The sequence below is a fragment of the Dermacentor variabilis genome, chromosome 2 (genome assembly GCF_050947875.1).
Source record: "Dermacentor variabilis isolate Ectoservices chromosome 2, ASM5094787v1, whole genome shotgun sequence".
Taxonomy (NCBI): Eukaryota; Metazoa; Arthropoda; class Arachnida; order Ixodida; family Ixodidae; genus Dermacentor; species Dermacentor variabilis.
In genome coordinates, this window is record NC_134569.1 from 199,801,355 (window position 1) to 199,822,780 (window position 21,426).

The window sequence follows — 21,426 nt, forward strand, 5'->3', positions numbered from 1 at the left end:
CTCTGGACGAAGTGTCTGTTAATGTAGTTTGTGGCCGCCTGGAACTGTTGCAGCACCATTTGTGGACCAGGAGGAGACGCGTCTTCCATGGCGGTATCGGCTTGCCGCGGCAAGATGGCAGTAACGGCGCTTCTGAGCTTCATTTGCCTTGGTACCCGGAGATGCAACGAGTCGCTTCAAACGCATTGCCTCTCTTGCGTTAGCCCGTCGTGTCTGTGGTGTCGGACGCGCCTCGCCGCCCTGACGCATGCGACGTATGCGCCCAGCCTCTCTTGAGCGCCGTTTGCGTTCAGCAGCCGCCGCACGTCGCGTGTTGGGAGACACTGGTTTAGCGAGACGAGGCATCCTTCCCACACGATACCGCAAAGTAAACTGCCGCCACCGCCACACCACACCCAAGCAGACGGTCGCCACGCGCGCCTCGCGACAGTAACGTCAGGCCACACAGCGCCCAATCGGGAGGCCACCTCAAGCGCCTGACGACAGTGACGTCAGGGCGCACCGTCGAACACACGGCCGCCACACGTGCCGATGTGATGAGTCATCGCGCGCGGCGCCGAACCACCCCGACACTCGTGCTTGACGACAGTGACATCACGCACGCGAGGCAATCAGGAGGCGCACACCTGTGCCTAGCGACAGTGACGTCACGACACAGAGGAGACCAATCAGGAGGCCGGAAAGCTGTGACAGTTTCTGCTAACGGCAGATGACCTTGACAATGAGCCATTAAAGGCTTCCGCCTTAAAATCACCACAATTATCATTATAAAATGAAAGCGAACGCTGCCAAAGAGGGGAGAGAGGTGGCTGCGGGACGGAGGTGGCGCACAGGAAGCACTTGCGGCGGTTGGCCGAGGGAAATCTCGGCGGTTGATCCGTAAGTACCATGGCGGCGCGGTGATGCTTTATAAATTTTTCAGGTATATGTGAACAATTTGATTCGTAATGCTATTTAACTTTGTTATATAAATCTTTTGTTCCTTCACGTTTGCCTTGTCTCCGAAACCTATGCACCTATCACGCAGAATTGCTGGAAGGTGGGTAGGGCTTGATGCTGAGCAGGTCAGAGATACTACATTGTGTTACTTACCTGTGAATGAACCGCTTGATGCTCTGACGCTGACGGTACAACTCTTCCACGTTCTCACTTACGGCGTTTGCCAGTAGTACCGTTATCAACAATGCAGAGGAGACGCAATATCTGTAAAGAAAACAGTAAGAATGAATCCCTATGGCTAAATATCTCAGACGGCACTGTCGGAGGGACAGTGTGCCCGATTATAGCCCGGATATGCGGTACCTCAAGAAATTATGACACACAAAAAGAAAACACAGTACAGTCTGGTGCACTGCATGTTCGTGCACCCCCATTGGAACAATATGTTGGCGACAATATTATGCTTTATTCATACGCTCATTCTCCATGCGATCACGAGTGCCCCCGTCCTCACATCCCTGCTGCTGCTAAAAGCCGCTGTTGTTCAAAATTATTATTGCGACAATATCGATGAGCGCTCGCGCCGTCAACCCCGCCGTCATCGTCATGCTGTCACGGTATCAAAGACGCGTGCGCAGTCCGGGAACGTGGAGGGTTAGGTCTCCAGACTCGAGAGACGCGCAGTGATGCGTATGACAGAAAAAAAAAACACTCGCAGTTTCTCCCAAAAGGCGAAGCATCATTTGCGATAGCAAATTAGTAGACAGCTATATGATGTAAGGATAGTAGTTTTATTGTACGCATAAAGTTGTAAACATTCGGTTAGTAACTAAATTAAGAAGCACGGTGTCATGCGCACACAGATAAACATGAACACATCGCACTCGATGACGAGGAAAACTCGCTGTCAAAACGCTGCAGTGAGGAAATGCGGCAGCAGCAGCGAGCGAATTGACCTTCGTGCTGTCTCTCGCTTCAACGCGCACTAAGTGTAGAAAGCACAGCGCACACGAAGCTATTGGCACTCGGCGAATGCACTTTGTCCACCTCACAGATCGCTTTAAAGATGAAGCCAAGGCATGCACTTTGTCCACATCGAAGATCGCTTCCGAGATAGGTGGCCGCGGGGCGGCATCATAAGCAGCGTCTGCCGGAGTAGAACGCCCCCTCTCCCTCGCCTCCCGCCGTGCCCCGCGGGCTGTCGTGTAAATTATGAGTGCGCCGCCTAGCAACCATTGACAGTGGTACTTAACGGTACCGGGCTCTGCAATCGCCTTGACCTTCTATCTCTTCTTTCTTTTTTTATGTCCCCTTTTCTTTCCTCAAGGCGTTGAGTAGTGCTCCCTAAAGGGCTGCAGAAAATAGCACTTCTTCCTCTTCACAATCACACACTCTCCCTCAGTAGACTGCACGCTTCCGCTCCGCCATTCTCCCTCGCGCCCGCGAGGGAGCAAGGCGGAGCTCGAGTCGCGATCGTCGGCTGACCCTCGCAAGCTTTCACTCGCACGTACAGCGTATGGCGCGCGGCGACGATGTTATCGTGTTTGGACTTTATACGGAACATAACGGCGAGGACGACGGCAGAAATCCGCTCGGAGTGTCCATATAATTGCTATCGCAATAAAAAAAACGACGAAGTGGACGCAACGTCACGCCCTGCTCTATCGGCTACGCAGCGCGCAGCCACTTCCGGAGCCAGCATTGTGCACACAAACACCAGCTTTGCTGCCAAGCAGGTGTGTGCCTACCACACCATGGTGCATGCAGTGATCTCAGTGGAACAGACAGTGCACTGGCACTTTCCGTTCCGGACACTGGCCGTTTTGTTTCGGTTTCACGTCGCGCACCATTGAGTTGCGACACCCGCAACGCCGCTGGCGACGTTCCTCGTCACGCTAGCGCCGTAAGACGCCTGGTAGTTGCCAGGGCGCTGTTTCTGCTGCGCAGCAGGAGCTAGCTCGCGTGCCGTGTCGCGCCAGCATGTCAACCCCGCGTGTTGTGAAAGGGACGCTAAATGAAAGTATAAGTGCAGCTAGAACAGCAGAGTACTCGTCTATGAGTCTATCACATTTTTTTCTGTGCAAATATATATCTTTGTTGCGTAGAAAATTGCCGTCACAGTTCCCGCTGCTGCTCCTTAATTTGAAGAGCCTGCGTAAAACGAACGAGCTAACGTAATCTCTATGTGACGCCATCTATGCCATTGCTATGTTATTTTATTTAGAAACTCTTTATTCGGCTAAATATGTGGTGCGTACAGCTTTCTGTGTCTCGGCGGCTCTGCGTGGGTTCAGGTTACCGGATACACTCGCTTGAGTCCGGGAGCGGGCGAGGATGGTGCTGGTGCTTCCGTGGTTGTAAACAGAGAAAGAGATGCGGCTCGCAGCGGTCGGACATAGTGGTCGCTCTCTGTAGATAGGTGTTACCACAGGACAAGAAAAAAAAATAGTAGTTCATTATTGCTTAAAAGATCAGCACGAATCAGCAGATTCATGCTGGTGAAAAGCCATTTGGTTCAACGAGTTTCTTGCTGTCACGGATCCAGTGCTAATTGTTGACACCACAATGTGCCATCTACGAAGCACTTAACACGATACAGTGACTTTCAAAATTATTCTCGCGGTAAGTGGTTTGAAAAACCACATTGCAGAAGTCTAAGCTTTCAATCTAGCTAATTTCAAAATTTGGTTTAGCGCCCCTTTAAGCTCCGTCTAAGGAGCTTCAGCTCAACGCTAAACTATTCGAAACAATGCTAAACTGCTTGCAACCTGCTGTACCCAGATATTGCAGCAGGCGCACGCTTCTACGTTCTGCTATACAGTTCTTACACCTCTAAAGTACACATTTAGGAGGTAGTTATTACCTTTGTCAAGCAACAACGTCATCATCTTCACATGAATATCCCTTAAGCTATATTAAGGGCTTCGCGCGAGTAACGCTAGGGAACGGAATGCCCCTGGTGAAGAAAGAGACGGGATGGAAGGGCCCACGGACAGCTGTAGCACATGCATGGCGCAGAGCGGAGCAGCTATAGACGGATGCTGCGCGGTCCCCAAACGGCCCTACGGCACAGACGCAGTAGGGCGGTAGTCTTCAGTAAAATCGATAATTAATCAAAGTTGGCAACCAATCAGCTTGGAAAAAAAGAAGAAAGGCGGGACGTGGGCAGTGACTAAACACTACACTAACAACAGCGTTAGTTTCGTATACTCCATTCTTCTCTCATGTTTTGTGCGCCTCATAAACAGCACACCTCCCCCGCTTTCAATATGACGTTGTTTATCACTCCCAAAGCGTTAGCTTTGCACAGTGTAACAGCGAACTGCAACAGAGCGCGAGCACTATCGGGAGGAGGAGGTGAAAAAACTTTATTTGCTCTAATTGGTTAGAAATTAGCGGTGGCAGATGCGGTCGGCCGTCTTCACGTTCTTCCCCATCTGCGCAGGGTCGACGCCCCTATTCCAGGGCACCACTGAGGGTGGCTACTCGGTGAGCGTGCCTTACTAGTCCATGCTGGACTTTCAGGTCGATGCTGGAGAGCACCCTCTCCCACTGCTCCGCACTCGGGTCTTTTATTTGAAGGAATTGTTGGTTGTGAACGCATCCCCATGCAATGTGATATAAGGTGGGCTTGGCGCCGCACCAGGGGCAAATGTCTCTATACTGGGTGGGAAACATCTTGCTTAGTGTGTTTAGATTTGGGTACGTTCCTGTTTGCAGCCTCCTCCAAGAGGTTGCGTGATGCTGATTTAGGCTGTTGTGGGGTGGAGGGTATTTGATTCGGATCCCCATTATACCCTTATAGTAATTCAGAATGTCAGAGTAGCTTGGGTCGACTGGTATGGGTTCCTCAGGCCCGGTGTTTGTGGCCGCTCGGTTTGTGTGCTCTCGAGCTGCCTTGTCCGCCCTTAGGTTCCCTTCTATTCCAGCGTGTCCCGGTACCCAGAAAATGGTATGCCTGACTTTGTTGTTAGCCCTGCAGGAGCGGAGGATGTGAAGCGCTCTGCGTCCTATTCTGCCATTCATCTAATTCAGACACGTGGCTTGCGAGTCGGTGCTTATTGTCAAGGACCTTTCGGATCGGTTGCCCTCCAGCGCCGCTAGAGCTACGGCTATTTCCTCAGCTTCCGTTACCGAGCAGACCTTCAGTGACGCGCTGCTGATCTCTTTGTAGTGCGGGCTTATTATTATCGCAGCTGTCTTTACTATGTTTGTTCCTCTTTGCTTGGCGTATACTGCAGCATCTGTGTATTTCTACATTTCAAATGTCCGATAAGCCCTCAGCACAAATGTCTATTGTTATTATACGAAAATGGAGTATGAAGAGAACAGACAAATGTCACAGGATGAGAAGACTGCCTGCTCCCCAGGAAGGGCTAGGAAAAGGAACAGAAAGATAAATCACTGCCTGTCTCACTAGATCAAGATGGAACAAACAGAACACTAAAAAGGGATCAGTGCCCTTCCACTCTGTGAAGGATGACCAGCGAAGCTGTGTATGTGGGCCCCTTAATGGCGAACTGCAACTCCATCGCGGGTCGGTGCGGCATTGCACTATCTTCGGGATCGGCGCACGTTTGAGGAGTGCTTATCGCCTGCTTCACCTCCGCCGCGGGTCGGCCCGGTATTGCACTATCTTCGGGATCGGCGCACATATGGAAACTGCTTATCACCTGCTTCCCTTCCACCGCGGGTCGGGGCGGCATTTCGCTATCTTCGGGATCGGCGCACGTATGAGGAGTGCTTATCGCCTGCTTCACCTCCGCCGCGGGTCGGCCCGGTATTGCACTATCTTCGGGATCGGCGCACATATGGAAACTGCTTATCACCTGCTTCCCTTCCACCGCGGGTCGGGGCGGCATTTCGCTATCTTCGGGATCGGCGCACGTATGAGGAGTGCTTATCGCCTGCTTCACCTCCGCCGCGGGTCGGCCCGGTATTGCACTATCTTCGGGATTGGCCCGCGTGTGGAGAGTGCTGAACGCCTGTTTCATTTCCGCCGCGGGTCGGGGCGGCATTGCACTATCTTCGGGACCGGCGCACGTATAGAGAGTGCTTATCGCCTGCTTCGCCTCCGCCACGGGTTTGCCCGGAATTGCACTATCTTCGGGATCGGCCCACGTATCTGTCTACACACGGACACGATATTTGGGGAACTAGCACCTAATAGCTTCACTGTAAAAGTGGTTGCGTCGTTCGTTTCTTAATTAACTAATTAAGGACGACGAAGATCGCGGGAGCAATGGCACGAGCGTGTTCGCGCGGTAGCGCCGAGGGGCACCAACGAGCGAGCTGTGGAAGACGACGACGACGCTGGAGCCAATCGTAGTGATGATAGTTTTGTGTCTCAGACGGTCACGATCCTGGGGGAACCAGCCCTTAACAGTATCGCTGTAAAAAATTGGCAGACGCTTAAGACTGCTTACGTCGGGAATGCGAAAGCATTATAGTCGCTTTTGTGAAATGTTTTTCTTTTTTCGGCGCGATCCTCATCCGCGCAACCTCTCGCCTGCGTTTAACTGCGCCTCGGTAAGGCAAAATGAAAACTCGCTTGCCCGCGAGGAGTTCATAACTCGAAGGACCGCTCAGCGGCGTTCAGTTGGACATTACAGGCCTGTCCACGTTACCGGCCCGGCAACTCACCGCACGCCGTTTGCCGTTCGCGAGCCGCGGTGCGGCTTCGCTCGCGAACGGCGAAATTTCCGTGCCGTAGAGAGGATGGGGCTAGGACCAATTTCTGCGGCAGCCGTACAGCGAAATGGCCAATCAGCTAGCGACCGAGGAGTGGTCCCTCTGGCACCGACAGCCGCCTCACCACCGCTGATCGCTCGGCGGCGCCGATATCGTCGTTAGGCCTTCTGCGGTTCACTTCAAAGCTAAAGCTGAAGGCACTTCAGAATGAATCACCGACACTCACAAGCCGTGATATTTTGTTACCGTTGTTGGCGCTCCTCGCAACGATTATACACAAAGAAGTAAATGCGCTAGTATTAGCGGCGCCATCAGCTGCGACGCGAGCACAGCCGAGCTGATCGTCTGCCGTCGGTAGCCCTGCACTGCAGCTGAGCTCGACATGCATCCGAGCTCTCGTTCGTACGTTTCACAGTGGATATCGTTTTTCATGAAATGTACCAATTTGCGGATCACTTTATCAAGCGGAAATTGTTTTGCTTGGAAGAGAGACTGCAGCCTGTGTTTGCGTCGCCGGTGGCAGAGGCGCGCATCTTCACGGTCGTCGATTGGCCCGTCGGTCGTGCGGCGGGCGGTGCGCCGGCCGAACTGCCGTCTACTTTGGACACCTCTCGCGCAGCAGATGTTCTACGGCGGTGGAGGCCGGTTCGCCGTTACGGCAAGTTTGCCGTAGCATGGACGAGCCCTAATCCTTTTTATCTGATTCACTCACTTTATAACTTCATGACGTGACGCCCCCTCCTACCCTATGGCTGCACATTCATGTGCCCAACGAGCTAGGTCACACGTTTAGTCAGCCAGATGGCTGCGACGTGTGACACAAATTTAGTCAACCAGAATTGTCTAGAGTCATTGGGTAATTCCTCGAATAACCTTTCTTGCTCACACCTGCAGCTGGAACTTCCCTGCTTGCATCGTCATCCTATACAACGCCGATATTAGGCTATCACGACCAGCTGTCGTCTATACCTACTTTTCCTGCGGTTGAAACTTCATTTGGTTTAGGTGTATAGTATCCATGGCGGAACATAAATACACCCATATACTGAACTGCTCAAGGAATATGTTTTCTCTCTCTCACCCATGCGAAAATATATAAATGGCTGGCGCTGGTTGATCATTGTGGCGGTAGGAGAACGTGGAGCCTGAAAACGAGGGCTGACGATAACGGCAATAGCGAGAAATGTGCCCCACGCCGCTGCAATGGAAGCACATGGGCTTGTCGTCTGGTGTTCGCCAATGGGCCGGATCTCGATAGCGTCGAAACTTCGGTGGAGGTCTATGAAGAGGGGCAGGGCTAATCGGAGGGCCTGTTATGGAGCACACGGGTTGAATTCCTGCGTTGGCCAGTTCTTCGCGGGCAACTGCGTGGATAAGGGAGATCGTCGCTTGCCTATCCTCAGAAGGGCGCGCGAAAGAAGATGGCGACGCGGCCTCGATTTCGCGCCGCACAATTCGGACAACGCCATCTGTAGTGGACGATTGAAGAGCTGAATGAGCATCTTCGCACGACGACGTAGTGGCGGTGTTGGGAAGCCGCACGAAGTGTCCGGCAATGTGACAGCTCTTTCTGTCATCGAAACGTCTGCACTCACGAATAATTTCGTCTACAGTCGAGCATGTCTTTAAACACGAGCAAGTTAAACGTATCATCGGCAATGCCTGTCAGAATGTGCCTCACTTTGTCAGCCTCGGGCATACTGGCATCGACGCGGCGGCAAAGAGCTAGCACATCAAGGATGTACACAACATACGACTCGGTATGTGTTCAAGCCCGACAGGACAGGTCTTTCGCAGCGGCGCACTTGCGTCCAGCGAGCTTTCCGAAGAGGTCGCGAAGTTTTTGCTTGCATACGTCCCAGCTGGTCAACTCTTTTTCGTGTGTATCATACCAGGTGCGTGCTATGCTAGTCCCTGGAGGTAGAAGATTTGCGAGCATCACTGTCGGGTCCCATCGGTTGTGTGCAGCGAAGCGTTCGTATATGCCAAGCTATTCTTCGATGTCGGCTTTTCGGTGCCGTTACCAGAGAAGGTGCCGGGATCGCGAGGATGGGTCAAGACGACTGACGGTTGCGGTGCCGCGGACGCTGACGGCCCGGGTGCGCCGGCTGCTGAGGTCGTGCTTAACCCAGCGGCCTGGTCGTCTGTCAGCATGGTAGGACGGCAGACGACAAGCCCGCTGCGGAGTTCTGTCTTGTGCAATACCCGGCACCTCCACCAAATATGAAACGGGCATGCAGAGATATGAGGTTAAATGGGACCGTGTTTACTCTGCAGAAGATATGGCCGGTACAACCAGTATGGCCGAACATAAGGTTATCCCCACTACGTCGTCTGTTTCGTCCTGTTGGTGATCGTCGTAATTGTCCCTCTCGTGGCACCGTGACAGTATATTCAAGATCTTCCTTTACGCACACACGTGCAGCTTCTCCTCGTGACGACGACGAGCTGTTTGTTCGTAGAAGCTGTCCGCAATGGGGGAAGTGCAGAGCGGGGTAGAAAGCCGGTCTTGTTGGTGCAACGTATGAATATATATCCTTATTATCCAATTTCCGAATTAGTGTTCTTTAATATTTCGCTGTTCTTACAAGATAAAAATTCCAAACATAGCGTCAACAAGTGAAAAAAGTTCACTTACAAATCAAAAGGACGTCTTGTTGGGCGAGTTGGTCACAATTCATCTTGGGTACTAGGCGCGAAAACACACACGATACAAGGAAGGAGACGGGACAGGCGCTCTGTCCCGTCTCCTTCCTTGTGTCGTGTGTGTTTTCGCGCCTAGTACCACAGATTACAAATCAAGCTAAATAATTACTTCAGCACCAGTGGCATACAGTTGCCATTATACTTCAAACACAAATGTGTGTTACGTATTACCGTTCACGACGCTGAGCTGCAATACCTAAACTTTTCTATCACCAGGCCTACGATTCGTATAACGCGGTCAGCACAAAGTGTATTTCCACTATCCATCTGCGGAAAGTAATGTGATATCTGCTACCGACAGCAATGCTGCGATCGTTCGGTCTCTCACAGGATGTATGGTATGAAAAAAAAATCATCAGCAGCAGCCTATCTTATGTCTCCTGCAAGACGAAGGCCTCTCACCGCGGTCTCCAAATACCCCTGTCTTGTGCTAGCTAATTCCAACTCGCACCTGCAAAATATCTCTTTTAACGCGACAGCGTTAAGGAGCTCGTGTCGCGGAAAAGCCGGTGTCGTCGGTGTCGGCGGCGTTGGCCGTGAGCGAAAGATCCCGGCCGGCAATTCATAAATAAAAACAACTGGTGGGAATCGAACCAGGGTCTCCGGAGTGTGAGGCGGAGACGCTACCACTCCGCCACGAGTTTCTTTTTCCTTATTACATGGAAAAGAAAACTGAAGGTGTATTACAAAGTGGACACAACTACAGACTGAGTTCGATAGTTCGAATTGGGATAAAAACGAATCTAGTGAATGTGGTGTCGACTTACAAACGCGCCGTAGAAAGTTATACTGCTGTGCATATCGGTAATTATGAGGGTGTAAATCACCGAAGTCGCAGTTAAACGCGTAGCGAAGTACGTTTCCGCTACATTTCTTCTGCGCTTTCCGCACACGCAGAGCCATCTTGCGGCAAACACAGAAGATCCCCTCCACGCAATGTACGGCGCTGCCCCGACAGTTGGCGCGCCACGCGCGCATTGGGGCTGTGAGGGGACCGGTGCTAGGCGCGTCGCCGCCGGGTTGTCCGTGCCGATCACGACGTTGCGAGACACCGAGTTCTTTGGTTCGTTCCGCTTGCTCAGGCGCACGTTTCGTTGCCGCGCCGAACGCTGCGTTGCCCAACGCTCACCGCGTGATTGGTGGGTGCAAAGTCCGATGCGGGGCGCCTCGTAAGTGATCGCTGCGCCGTAGCGCATTGTCTTATACCCCTTGGCGGGTCGACGGGAACGCTGTCGCGTTCCACTCTTGAAGGCGAAGCTTAAGCGTCCTCCAATTTTTCATCACCCCACCTAATTTCCTGCCGCCCTCGACTGCGCTTCCCTTCCCTTGGCAGCCATTCTGTAACTTTTATGGTCAACCTGTTATCTGCCCTACGCAGTTCCTTTTGTGCTTTAATGCATAAAACGACGTTTTGTTAAGAAAGTAACTGGAAGGCCAATACATTTCTACGCAAATTTCGGGAATTAGTATATCGATACTGGTGTCATCGTTACAATTCGTTCCAAGTGGATCTGCCTCGCGAACTCCACGGCTATAGTTTGTGAATTGCAATATGGGTCATAATTTGTTTAAATATTAGTGAAGTTTAGTTAATCAGTCGATTAAGCATTTTAATTTTTCGTGCAAGTAATGTCCGCCGCTTCGAGTAGACAACCTTATTAACTAGAACTGTGCTATCTGTCATAAGAATTTTTGAAAGTGTTCGCTAAAACACCCTCTATAGTGGTCTCCTTTCTACTCTGGATATTTCAATACACTGAGTAAGGAAAATAAGTTATTGTCCAGACGCCTACCTATTGAAGCCATTCTGAAGTTCTCCCAAAATGCCATTATTCTAGGCCCATGCTTGCAGCTTTAATTTTATTGCCTGCATTGCCTGTATATTACTAATGTAATGGTCAACGGTCTATATATGAGTTAGTTCTATCTTTTCCCCCTTACCTTCATAAATTAAAGTTATTCTACTTTGTCGCCAAATGTGTGGTATTCGTTTATGCCTTTAAAGTTTATTTCCACTGCTTTCAACAGAGCTTCCTTGCCTTTTGGTCCTAGTTCATTAATCAGCCTAACGAGTACCTTGTCTAGCCCTGTGGCTGTATGCTTAGGAATTTTCTCTTTGGCTTTCTTCCATTTAAAATTTGTCAGCACCAGCTCCTTTTCCATCTGGTTCTCTTCCGTGTTCTCTATTTCCTCAAATACAGCCTCACATTGTCTTGGAAAGATTGGGCTGTTATTTTTTGGATGTAATTTAATGCTGCGTCTCCTTCCAGTTTCTTTCCATCTTCGTATAGGATATGTTACTGTATCAATCCAGACTTCCTGCCCAATCAGTTTATGTGGTCCCATAATATTCTAGATGCGGCCTTCTTTTTCTGACATATTTCTGATACCTAACGCTCACTTTCACCTTTTATCGTTGCTTGAACCAGTATTTGAACCATATATTTTTTCACCCGGTATATTTTAACATTTTCTCGCTACTTCGATCATCCTGCGGCAATTGCTCTTCTTCTTTTTTTTTTTTTGCCTGCCTGTGCTCTCGGGACGCTTTCTGTTGTTCGGCGATCTCCCTGTTCCACCAGCTGTTCTGTTTCTTTTTTCCTTTGTTGCTTCTCTTTCCGTATTTTTGTCGTTATCATACTCACTATATTCCCCCTCTTGGACATTTGCCTAGTTCTTCGTCGACTCTTGTGATTACAGTAATTTGTTCAGCATTAAAATTTGGACTGGCCATTTTGTGCTCCTTGCTCTCTTTGCCAACTACATATCTCATTTTCAAAATGACGCTTTTAGGGTCACTCCCTATGCTGCTATACCCTTCCTCGTCAATGACCATTTCTCTCAACTTATCATGAATTCTTTCTGTCATCAGACAGTAATCAATGGTTGATTGCCGGTTTCCCACTTCCCGCGTGGTCTGCCCATCACACTTAGGCCCTGTATTCACGATAACGAGGTTATGTTGCTCACAGAGATATATCATTGAATTCCAGTTGTTATCGGTATAGCCATCTAGATCCTGTGTGCGGGCATTCATGTCACCTAATAGGATAATTTCGGCATCGTTCCCGAAACCCTTGCTATCAGCACTTAGGCATCCCACTAATTCTTGATTCTGTCTGCAATTATTTCCGGCCCACAAATACGTTATGCCCAGCCAAGTTCTCTTTCCTCTCATTGTACCTGATAACCAAAGATACTCTTGACATTTTGAATTTAGTCTTTTCCATTTGGCTCCCCGATGGATGAGCAGTTCGACTTCCCTTGCTTTTCTTTCCGACTTAGTTCTGTTGCACGCTTCCCAAACATAATAATCACTGGCGTCTCTTCTCAGTCTCTAAGGTGCGCTTCTGTAACCGCGTACACCCCAATTTGTTCTCTATTTAACTGCTCCTCAACCTCTACCCACTTTTCCTTTCTTCTGTCGCCTTGCCACTCCGGAAGTGTTAGCCAGCGCCACCCCTCATGGCCTTGGCCCGCGGATGTGGAACATCCTTGCTGCCGCAGGCGTCACGTCTACGTGAACTTTTTGGGTGAGGGCAACTGGTCAATAAACCCACACATGCTACCTGAAGGCATCAAACCTGCCGGATTCGAGACCCTCGCTATGTGATGAACAATATATATATATATATATATATATATATATATAGTACCTACTCTTCAACTATTGAACTTATGCCGTACAATTAATATTTATAAAATATTGTCTGAGTGACTCAAGATTACTGCAAACAACACACTGCTGGTCTTATTGGTTTGAAGTGTACCACTTTAGTTTTAAAGTTTAGGCCAAGTAACATGAAACACCGGGTACAACAGCGCTTATCGTTATTACGGTAGTACAAGCACTTACATGCTCCCATAAATAACAGCAGCAGTAGATTTTATTGTATATCATAATAGCAAAAGGGAAAACGAAAATGAATGCCACAGGCGTCGTACCTGGCCCACTTTTCAATGAATATCTGAACTGTACCGCAGTCACCTATGGTGAAGATAATCGTACAGAGTAAGGGGTAAAGAAAGTTATAAATTATACTAACACTCGCTATAAAGAAGAGAAAGTACGGGGAAAGAAGAAGAAGACGCGCATATGTATGCATAAATACTTCAAACGTACCGATTACTACGAGTAAAACCGAGATCGTTTGTGCGTGGCCTTCTCCTTGCAATGTGTCTTACTGTGGGAAAGCCAGCTTTAAGAACCCGCTTTAGGTACGTTTGTACACGTAGTCAATTTTTAAGGCACATTCCATAACATACTTCCATCCGTTTAAATTACAAGCAAAAGAAGTTAAAATAACAATCTGCGGCGAGATAACAGACATGCCTGTGACGTTCCGAAACCACTCAGCGTCCCTCGTTAGGTAAGCACGAGCTGCACTGGTAAACTGATGTCGACTCACGTTATTGTAGCAACGGGACTTGCTGTACAGCTAACTCAGAGGACTGCGTTAGCTTGGTAACCTTTTATGCTCTCAATCCTGTTTCTTATGCAGTACTTCATCAATTTACGAAGCATCTACACAGTGCTAGCCTGTGTTAAGAGCTTTAGCTCGGGTGCTCCTATATAAATACATGTAAAATGCGAATTAGCTTTTCCCCGGCAACCACTGCACCAAACTTGACGATGTTTGTTGCATTAAAAAGAAAAACTTAAAATCTAGTGACTGTTGATTTTAGATTTTGATCTAGGTTGCCAATTTTTTACTAAAAATTGGTAAAAATCTCAAATTTTCAGGAAACGAAGCTAGCAAGTTTATGACTCAGCAATGAAAAATGATATCACATTTCTGTAAAAAAACATCTCATAGTACATCTAAAGCGGACAAAATTGATGTGTTGCACATGAATCTCAAAAAATTTAGTAATGTGGAAATACAGCTTTTGTAGAACCCTTGTACACAACATAACAAGTTCCCGTAATATATAAATTGACATATCGAATTTGTCCGCTTTGAATGATCTAATGGATGCCATTTACAGAACCATGATATCTGTTCTTGATGGAGAGCTATTAAGTTGTAAACTTTGCGCTTCTACTTTTTTTTCTAGAACTTTTGAATTTTTGAAAATTCTTTCAATAAAATGCATGCCCTAGAACCTAAATTCAGCTTCCAACAGTGACTAGGATTTAACTTTTGCTCTCAAATGCAGCAAATTTCATTAGAATCAGTCGGGCGGTTATCTCACAAAAGCGTTTTTGTGTTTTACATGTATTTGAATAGGTCGCGTCGGAGTTGGGCCAGAGCTAAAGCTTCCTCTTAAATTTTAATTTCCACTGTTGCATATATGTCCTGAATTGCATGTTGTGTTTTCTTACCTGGTCCTTTTCAAAGACATTACATAACAAAAAACTAATGAGCTCTTTTATGAACTCCTTTATGCAGCAACCACATTTGCCGCGGATTTCCGAGGGCTCTACCTTGGCGTTGCATGTAAAAGACCCAACCAGACTTCGTTTGCAGTGCACTTTTTGAACCGAAGCAAGCAATCAGTTCAAATAAATATTGTGCAGACCCCCCCACACTGAGAGAATCAATGGCATGCGAAGCATTCTGCAGGTAGCTGGCTATCCAGCACTGTAGGGGTTTCTGCAAAGTGACACCAGGTGGACCAACGTGTTTGTGGAAAATGTTGTACATGTGGGTCGCGATAGTATGTGCGAGTGACAACAGCAACACGACGACGACCACGCTGAAGAGTGTTGTATGACGGCAATGGCATAATTTCGATGTTCGAGGCAGGCCTACGACATATGGTGAATGTTGGGTTGTACATAGTTAGTGGATACACATAAGAGGAACCCGAATTGTGATGTCAAGAGCGACTACGTGTTGTGTGTGTTTATATGGCTTGCCATATGGTGTATGCTAAAACGAAGATGGCATTTGTAATCCAGCGATGTAATTTTAAAACGTGGTTAACAATGGACAATCGTGAAGTCGGTGCTGCATTGCAGTTTCTAGATAGCGTAATTAAGCTCCTCCAAGGAAAGCGCTGGAGCAAGTGGGCCGGTCCCGGAGATAGTGAAAAAAGCGCGGCACCTCAAAGCGTGAGCTGTCACAAGGAAAAAAGACAAAAAAGTGGCACGGGGAACACACACACACCCAGTCTTTCAAAGAACTGGCTGGCTTTGGAACGAGAGACGTATATGCACGAAATTGTGGCCTGAACCGATGTCTCGACAGCCGTACTTGTCTCTATTTGGTCAATGCCTTCTTTGCCGTGTCATAGAATGTGCATATTGCCAGCAGTGAAAACATTTTTCTTTAAGCTGCACACTTCCATCTTGCCGGTAAAAACAAGGCTACATAAAAAAGGACTATATGTGCACTGGAATGTTTATTGTAGACCTTGCAACTAGTTGATCCGAGACCATAGAACACATACTGTTTAATTCTTTGTTGTGACGCTCTCTGTTTTGGGGTCATCTTACAAAGAACTATTGAAGAAGAACTTCCTACCAGATATATTATGGTATCCAGTTCCTCTAATTCAAAAGGAAATCAGTAACACACTCTGTGATTTGTCCATGCTATTAGGATTTTTATTCATTACGGAAGAGCCACATGATCAAGAGGCACACCAAGCCATCCCGCTTGACAAGAGAACCCTTTCGAGAAGAGGCTGAAGAGGCTACTCTTTTGAGTAGAGGACAGGGCTGCTGCGCTTGACTGCAGAGGCTTGCTTTCACCGTTGGTCACACATCATTTTCTTTTTATTAAAGCAAGGCAAGACTGGAACTTACCTACCTAGCTACCTACCTACTGCAAAGTACCAAGAATAAGGCGGACAATGCTACACATTAAAAAGACAGTTCCGCCCAGTGTAGGGTCTTGGTATGACTGAAGACAATGCGTCAAAAGCAGCACCTCATTAGAGATCGAGAGATTTTGGCAATACCTGGGTAAGTACATAAAGCTTGCCTCAATCCAAGGTACTAGGCAGAGCCCGTCACAAGTACATGTTTCCTGTGTCATATAATGGCTTGCACAAACTCATATATACAAAGTTTTCCCTTGAGACAGTCCTTTTCCTATAGACACTGTGAACCCTGTCAGGTAGAGTCATGCATTCTTTGTCTCTTGTGTGCATGGCTGTTGCTCTTCACAAAGCAACTTCTGTGGTACATTCTCTCCAACTTTCACGTCACATTTATAGAACCACAACAACCATGAATAATTTGATGAGTAGGAGAAAAATAGTCTCCATTCTAGGCAGTGTGCTGTGAAGACTCCTAACTAAAATTTTCGGTAAAATCAAAGTAGAACAAATTTGCAAAACATGCAATCAAAATGAAATTATCTCGTTGAACGTTACCACCAGTGCAATGTTCTGATCCCAGAATGGAACATGCACTATGCGAACAAAGTGTTGAACCATTGTTTGGTACTGCATGTAATGTGCTATTGACATTCAGTGATATTAGTTGAGCCACGTGGTGGCAGAAAGGAAGCGATAAAAAAAAACTGCAGCAAAGTGCTGGCCTGAGAAAACTGCGTGAAGTACCGTATCCACTTTTCCCCTTTATCACCTCACAATGGGGACCTCATAATGCTGAAATCTTTCTGGTCTGAATTCTTACCATAACATGAAAATTTTATATTACATGGATGTGGAACAACAAAAGATAGGGAAAGATAAATAAAAAATCCCTAATGAAGTTTCTAGCAATTAATCGAAGGTTTTTCTCATGGAGTTCCCGAAACTCACGGTGTTTTAAAAAGCATGTGGCTCTTCAGACTTCTACACTTCCAATCATAATGGGGTTTATTATATACACCCACAGAGTACTTGATGTCCATTTTTGGGCCACCCAAAGAACAGGATATATGCACTAGGCAGCTGGCTCCAGAGATACAGCACAGAGGCCTAATTTTGGTATAATGAGATGCACGAATATTTATGAAATATCAGTGAGCGCCATACTTATCTGTGGCACAAGCTAAACTAACTATATAGTTGGCATTGTCGACACTCATGTCTCTGAGAATAGTTTTGCTGTTTGTTTTTCTCAATGATGCATATTTTTTGCAAAATATTATGTACAATTCCTACAGGAATCATTAGTGCAGAAAGGGTTAAAGAAAATGACAAGTCAAGGCAGTTTAGAAAGATATTAGAAAGGCTGTCCATGCAGTTCTTCTAAAATAGACATTCTGCTTAGTGGGAAGCATCACAAACATCAGCAAAGAAGTTACAGGAAGAACAGAGGAGTCTGAGGCCAATCATGGCAAATGACACTGTGCTACCAGCCATGACAGTAGGAGGTGGCAACAGCAGCTGGGTTAGTACTCACACCTCAATATAATGAACATAGATATAACTAGGTGAATCTAAAAATAAATCGAGGATCTCACTGAATCCCATCTAGTCAGGGAAATCATAGTAAACAATACACACTGCATCGACCAAGGTAAAATGTACTCAATAGACGTTTCAGCTCCGCCACAGGATGATTGTTCACAGTGACAGCAAACAGCGAAATACACTAATTTAGCATCAGAAGTACATGCATGTAATGTAGTAAGATAAACCTCGATATAAGGAACTTCAACATAATGAAATTCTCGATATAACGAAGTTCCAACTTTTCATAACCTCTTGTCCATAGAACACCATGTAATTAGAACCTCAATATAGCCGAATCATATCACCTCAACCTCAACCTCAACGAAGTGTGTTCGTATGCGATTTCAATATAACGAAATTTTCCTTCAGCAGCAAAGGAATGCTGAGACAATAAATGGAAACTTCTGCAGACACAGATGGTCAAATGGTTGAATTACAAGTAGCTGGTTGCAACCGCACCTCTCAAATCACCCACTGCATGACAAGAGCGACCTCCAAAATGAAGCCACATCATGTTCCATATAAAGTCTAAGTGCGATAAGATCCTACTGCACTTGGTGCATTAGGTGCGAGTGAAAGTGTGCAAGGGTGAGAAAGAAAGATGGTGGCTTCACGCATGAGTGCTGCCTACCTGCACTAGGGAAAGAGGGGGAGGGCAATGACCTCACGGTGACGCGATCATGCACGTGCGAGGGCTGGGGCGGGGAAGAGAGGGGGAGGGGTAAGTTGGTGCACATCTCGGTCGTGGCTGCGCATCGCTGTAAGTGCAGCTGAGCGCATACGCAGCAGTGCAAACCTGCTTTAGAGGTAATCTTCCACGCCAAGACGGCGTGGCAACACGTAAGCTGTCTTCTGTGTGTTTAGTATTGAAGATCGCATAATCTCAAATTTCGGTGATCCGTTGGAGCGAGAGGGATTGGAGGGAGAGGCAGACGAAACATTTACTCCCCACTGCCAGCGCTTTTCATGATGGCGTCGTCCCAGCGCGGGCAATGTTATCAGCCGTGGGGGCAAAGTGCACGCTGTTACGATCAACCTTTCAACTGTTCGCCAAGTTTTCCAAGAAGCCATCAACTACCACACCCGGCGGCGGGGGTGCTGTTATGCCTGGCGGTCCCTCAGAGCGGGGGGATACCCCACCAGTGATATGCAGCTGTCACGGTTTATGTTCACGCCTCATCATTCACTTCGCTTCAAGATAGCAACGTCGTCCACCTGACCGTCACGAAGTGACCACATCGATGACAGGGTCATCATCAAAAACTCCCGGGAAAAGCGTCGACGACAGGTGGTTGCCTTCTATTATGACACGTTGGAGACACGAGCACCACGAGCAGCACGTTGAAGACCAGTGAGGGGCGATCGAGGTGGTGAACGATTCGGCGTTTGTGATTGGCCAGTGGATTCCCTCAATAAGGGAGAGAGGAAATACAAAGGGCATAAAAGGCGAATCCGGACGGCTGTGAAAAAAGAGAACTGCTCGGACTCGGATAGAGTCACAACCATGTACCAATGAAGTGAATACATTCTTTTATGCTTTTTTTTTTTCTCATCATCACGATGCTCACCTGCGTTGTCGTTTCCCGATTCTTCCGCTGAAGACCCACCTCACCCGGTCGAGATTGTATCAACACGAAAGCGTGGATGGCTTTGCTTAATTCATACCACCTATGTGGAGATACTGTCGACATGACATGAAACTATATCATTCGTCGCCGACTTCTAAATTTATTAAAATGAATTGTTTTCCTATTCAAATTTGTTTTTCTTTATTGCCTGATAATTTGGAAAATTCTGCGGCCTTTTCCGTGTGAGAATAATCGATCGGTGACTGTGCTTATTTGCATAAACGGTCGATTTTCAATAGAACGAAATTTCTGTATAGCAAACTGCCGATTTTACACACATCATTATATTGAGGTTTAACTGTAGTACATCGAAGCGCACTTATAAATTAGTGTACTCCACCATTTGCTGTGATTGTGAACAAGCTTCCGTGGGGCAGCTGAAACGTCTCTTAAAATGAACACACTTTACTGTGGTCCGCGCTGCATTTATTACTTGCTATAAATCTAAAATGTTTCTCGTCAATCTCAGCATGCAGTGAATATATGTTTATAATGGATATCTGATATAACAAGGACATCTTGTCGTATGCAACTTTGCTATAGGAAAATTCAACTGAAACAGTAGTGGTATTCATAGTAGTAGCGACAGTAGCAGTAGTAGAGGAAGAGGTAACACAGGCAGCAAAAGTGGCCACAGCAGCAGGCAACGGTTGGTACCTCGTTGCTTTGAAGACTGCTGCCATCGCCAGACACTGCCTCCTGATGGCAACCAGCTTCCTCTCTGAAGGATATCGCATTAAGTGGTGCAGTAGGTGACCGGGATGCCAGCGCTGTACCCATGCCGTGTCCAAGCCATCAACTCCAGCGTAGCAGTGTCCACTATCTTGAGTCATAGAACCGGCCGCGCGATGTGACGGGTGTTTGGATAAACGCTTGCAGTGCCGAAGGGGAAGCAGTGGGGTTGCAGAGGGGATGCGGATGTGTCGAAGAAGGCGCTGCAGGGCCTCGTTGCACGCACATGGAAGCATAAGGAAGGCATTCTGCGGCTTCTGAGAAAGGTGCCAGCACATATATGTACATGTGGACACCACGCAGGCCTGCATTGGAATGAATGAAAGGAGACTAAATTAGTGGCACAAGAGGAGACGGAACTAAAGACCTTCCTTCTTTTTTATTTCCTTCTTTCTGTTTTATCAACGTGTGCGGCCACTTCCAAGCTATTCACATCTTTCTATCATGTTGCTAGCCTTGGCATCTGCACTTGCTCAATCGAATAAAGCCTGTATGAGGGTAACAGTTCATCGAAAATAAACCAGTTGGTAGTTTGCATTCTCTCGTCCTGTCTGGTGTGTCAGTTTGTGTTACTCACAGTGATAAGTGCCACTCAGCGCAGTTTAAAATGAATGAACAACTGGCCCAGTTCATCGCCTTACTTATTAATGTCATACTTTGGCCTGAGAAAAAACTTAATGATATGCTAAAACTACCTAATCACCAAAAGTTGGCCAGCTGTGAACAATGAATCAATAGTGCTTTGAATGCATTTCATTTCGTAGATGGAATGTGGGCCCTGAAATACGTATAAGCAAAAAAAATAAGAGAATGGTGAAACCTGCATACATGGCCGTGGAAAGAAGATTCCTGTCCACGAGGCTCACACCTGCTTTCCTTTAGTGGCTTCAATGAAAGCATCCAAGCCCAAATACCATTTACGTGAAACTAGGACATCTGTTATTCATTTATCATTACACAATTTAGGACAGATTGTAATGAATAAATAATGCTTTGGAAACAAAGTGACGCTACTTTTGACAGACTGCATATTTCCCAATGCAGGACACAATGTCCTTTTCTTTATTTGTTATAGCTGGCCTAAATTAACTGAAGATGATCTCAGAACATGACCCAGATAGCAAAACCTTCTTTGCCACAATGGCTTTGCGTGCTACAATAATGATCAGATGCACATACAGCCAAACCTCATTACGACAAAATGGCATATAACAAAGTAATGGATATAACAAAGTAAGTTTCCCTTGAAACCCCATAGAGATTCATAGTGCAGTACGTGCATATAATGGATATAGTCAAGTAATTGATACAATTAAATAACTCTGGCTCCCCCTTCAAGTTCACTAGAGCGAGATTTCACTAGGCTTCAACA

The 21,426-nt window shown here is 47.2% G+C and overlaps 1 protein-coding gene across 1 annotated transcript in view; it reads right to left on the minus strand.

Moving 5' to 3' along the window:
- The window catches only part of LOC142573038 (uncharacterized), an 87,299-nt gene that overhangs the window by 40,364 nt on the left and 25,509 nt on the right, over positions 1-21,426 (minus strand). The window contains exons 12-13 of the mRNA XM_075682538.1: positions 19,980-20,359; positions 1,093-1,203 (exon numbers count right to left, since the gene is read on the minus strand). Coding sequence (XP_075538653.1) covers positions 1,093-1,203; positions 19,980-20,359 — 491 coding nt within the window. The remainder of the gene's footprint in view (positions 1-1,092; positions 1,204-19,979; positions 20,360-21,426) is intronic.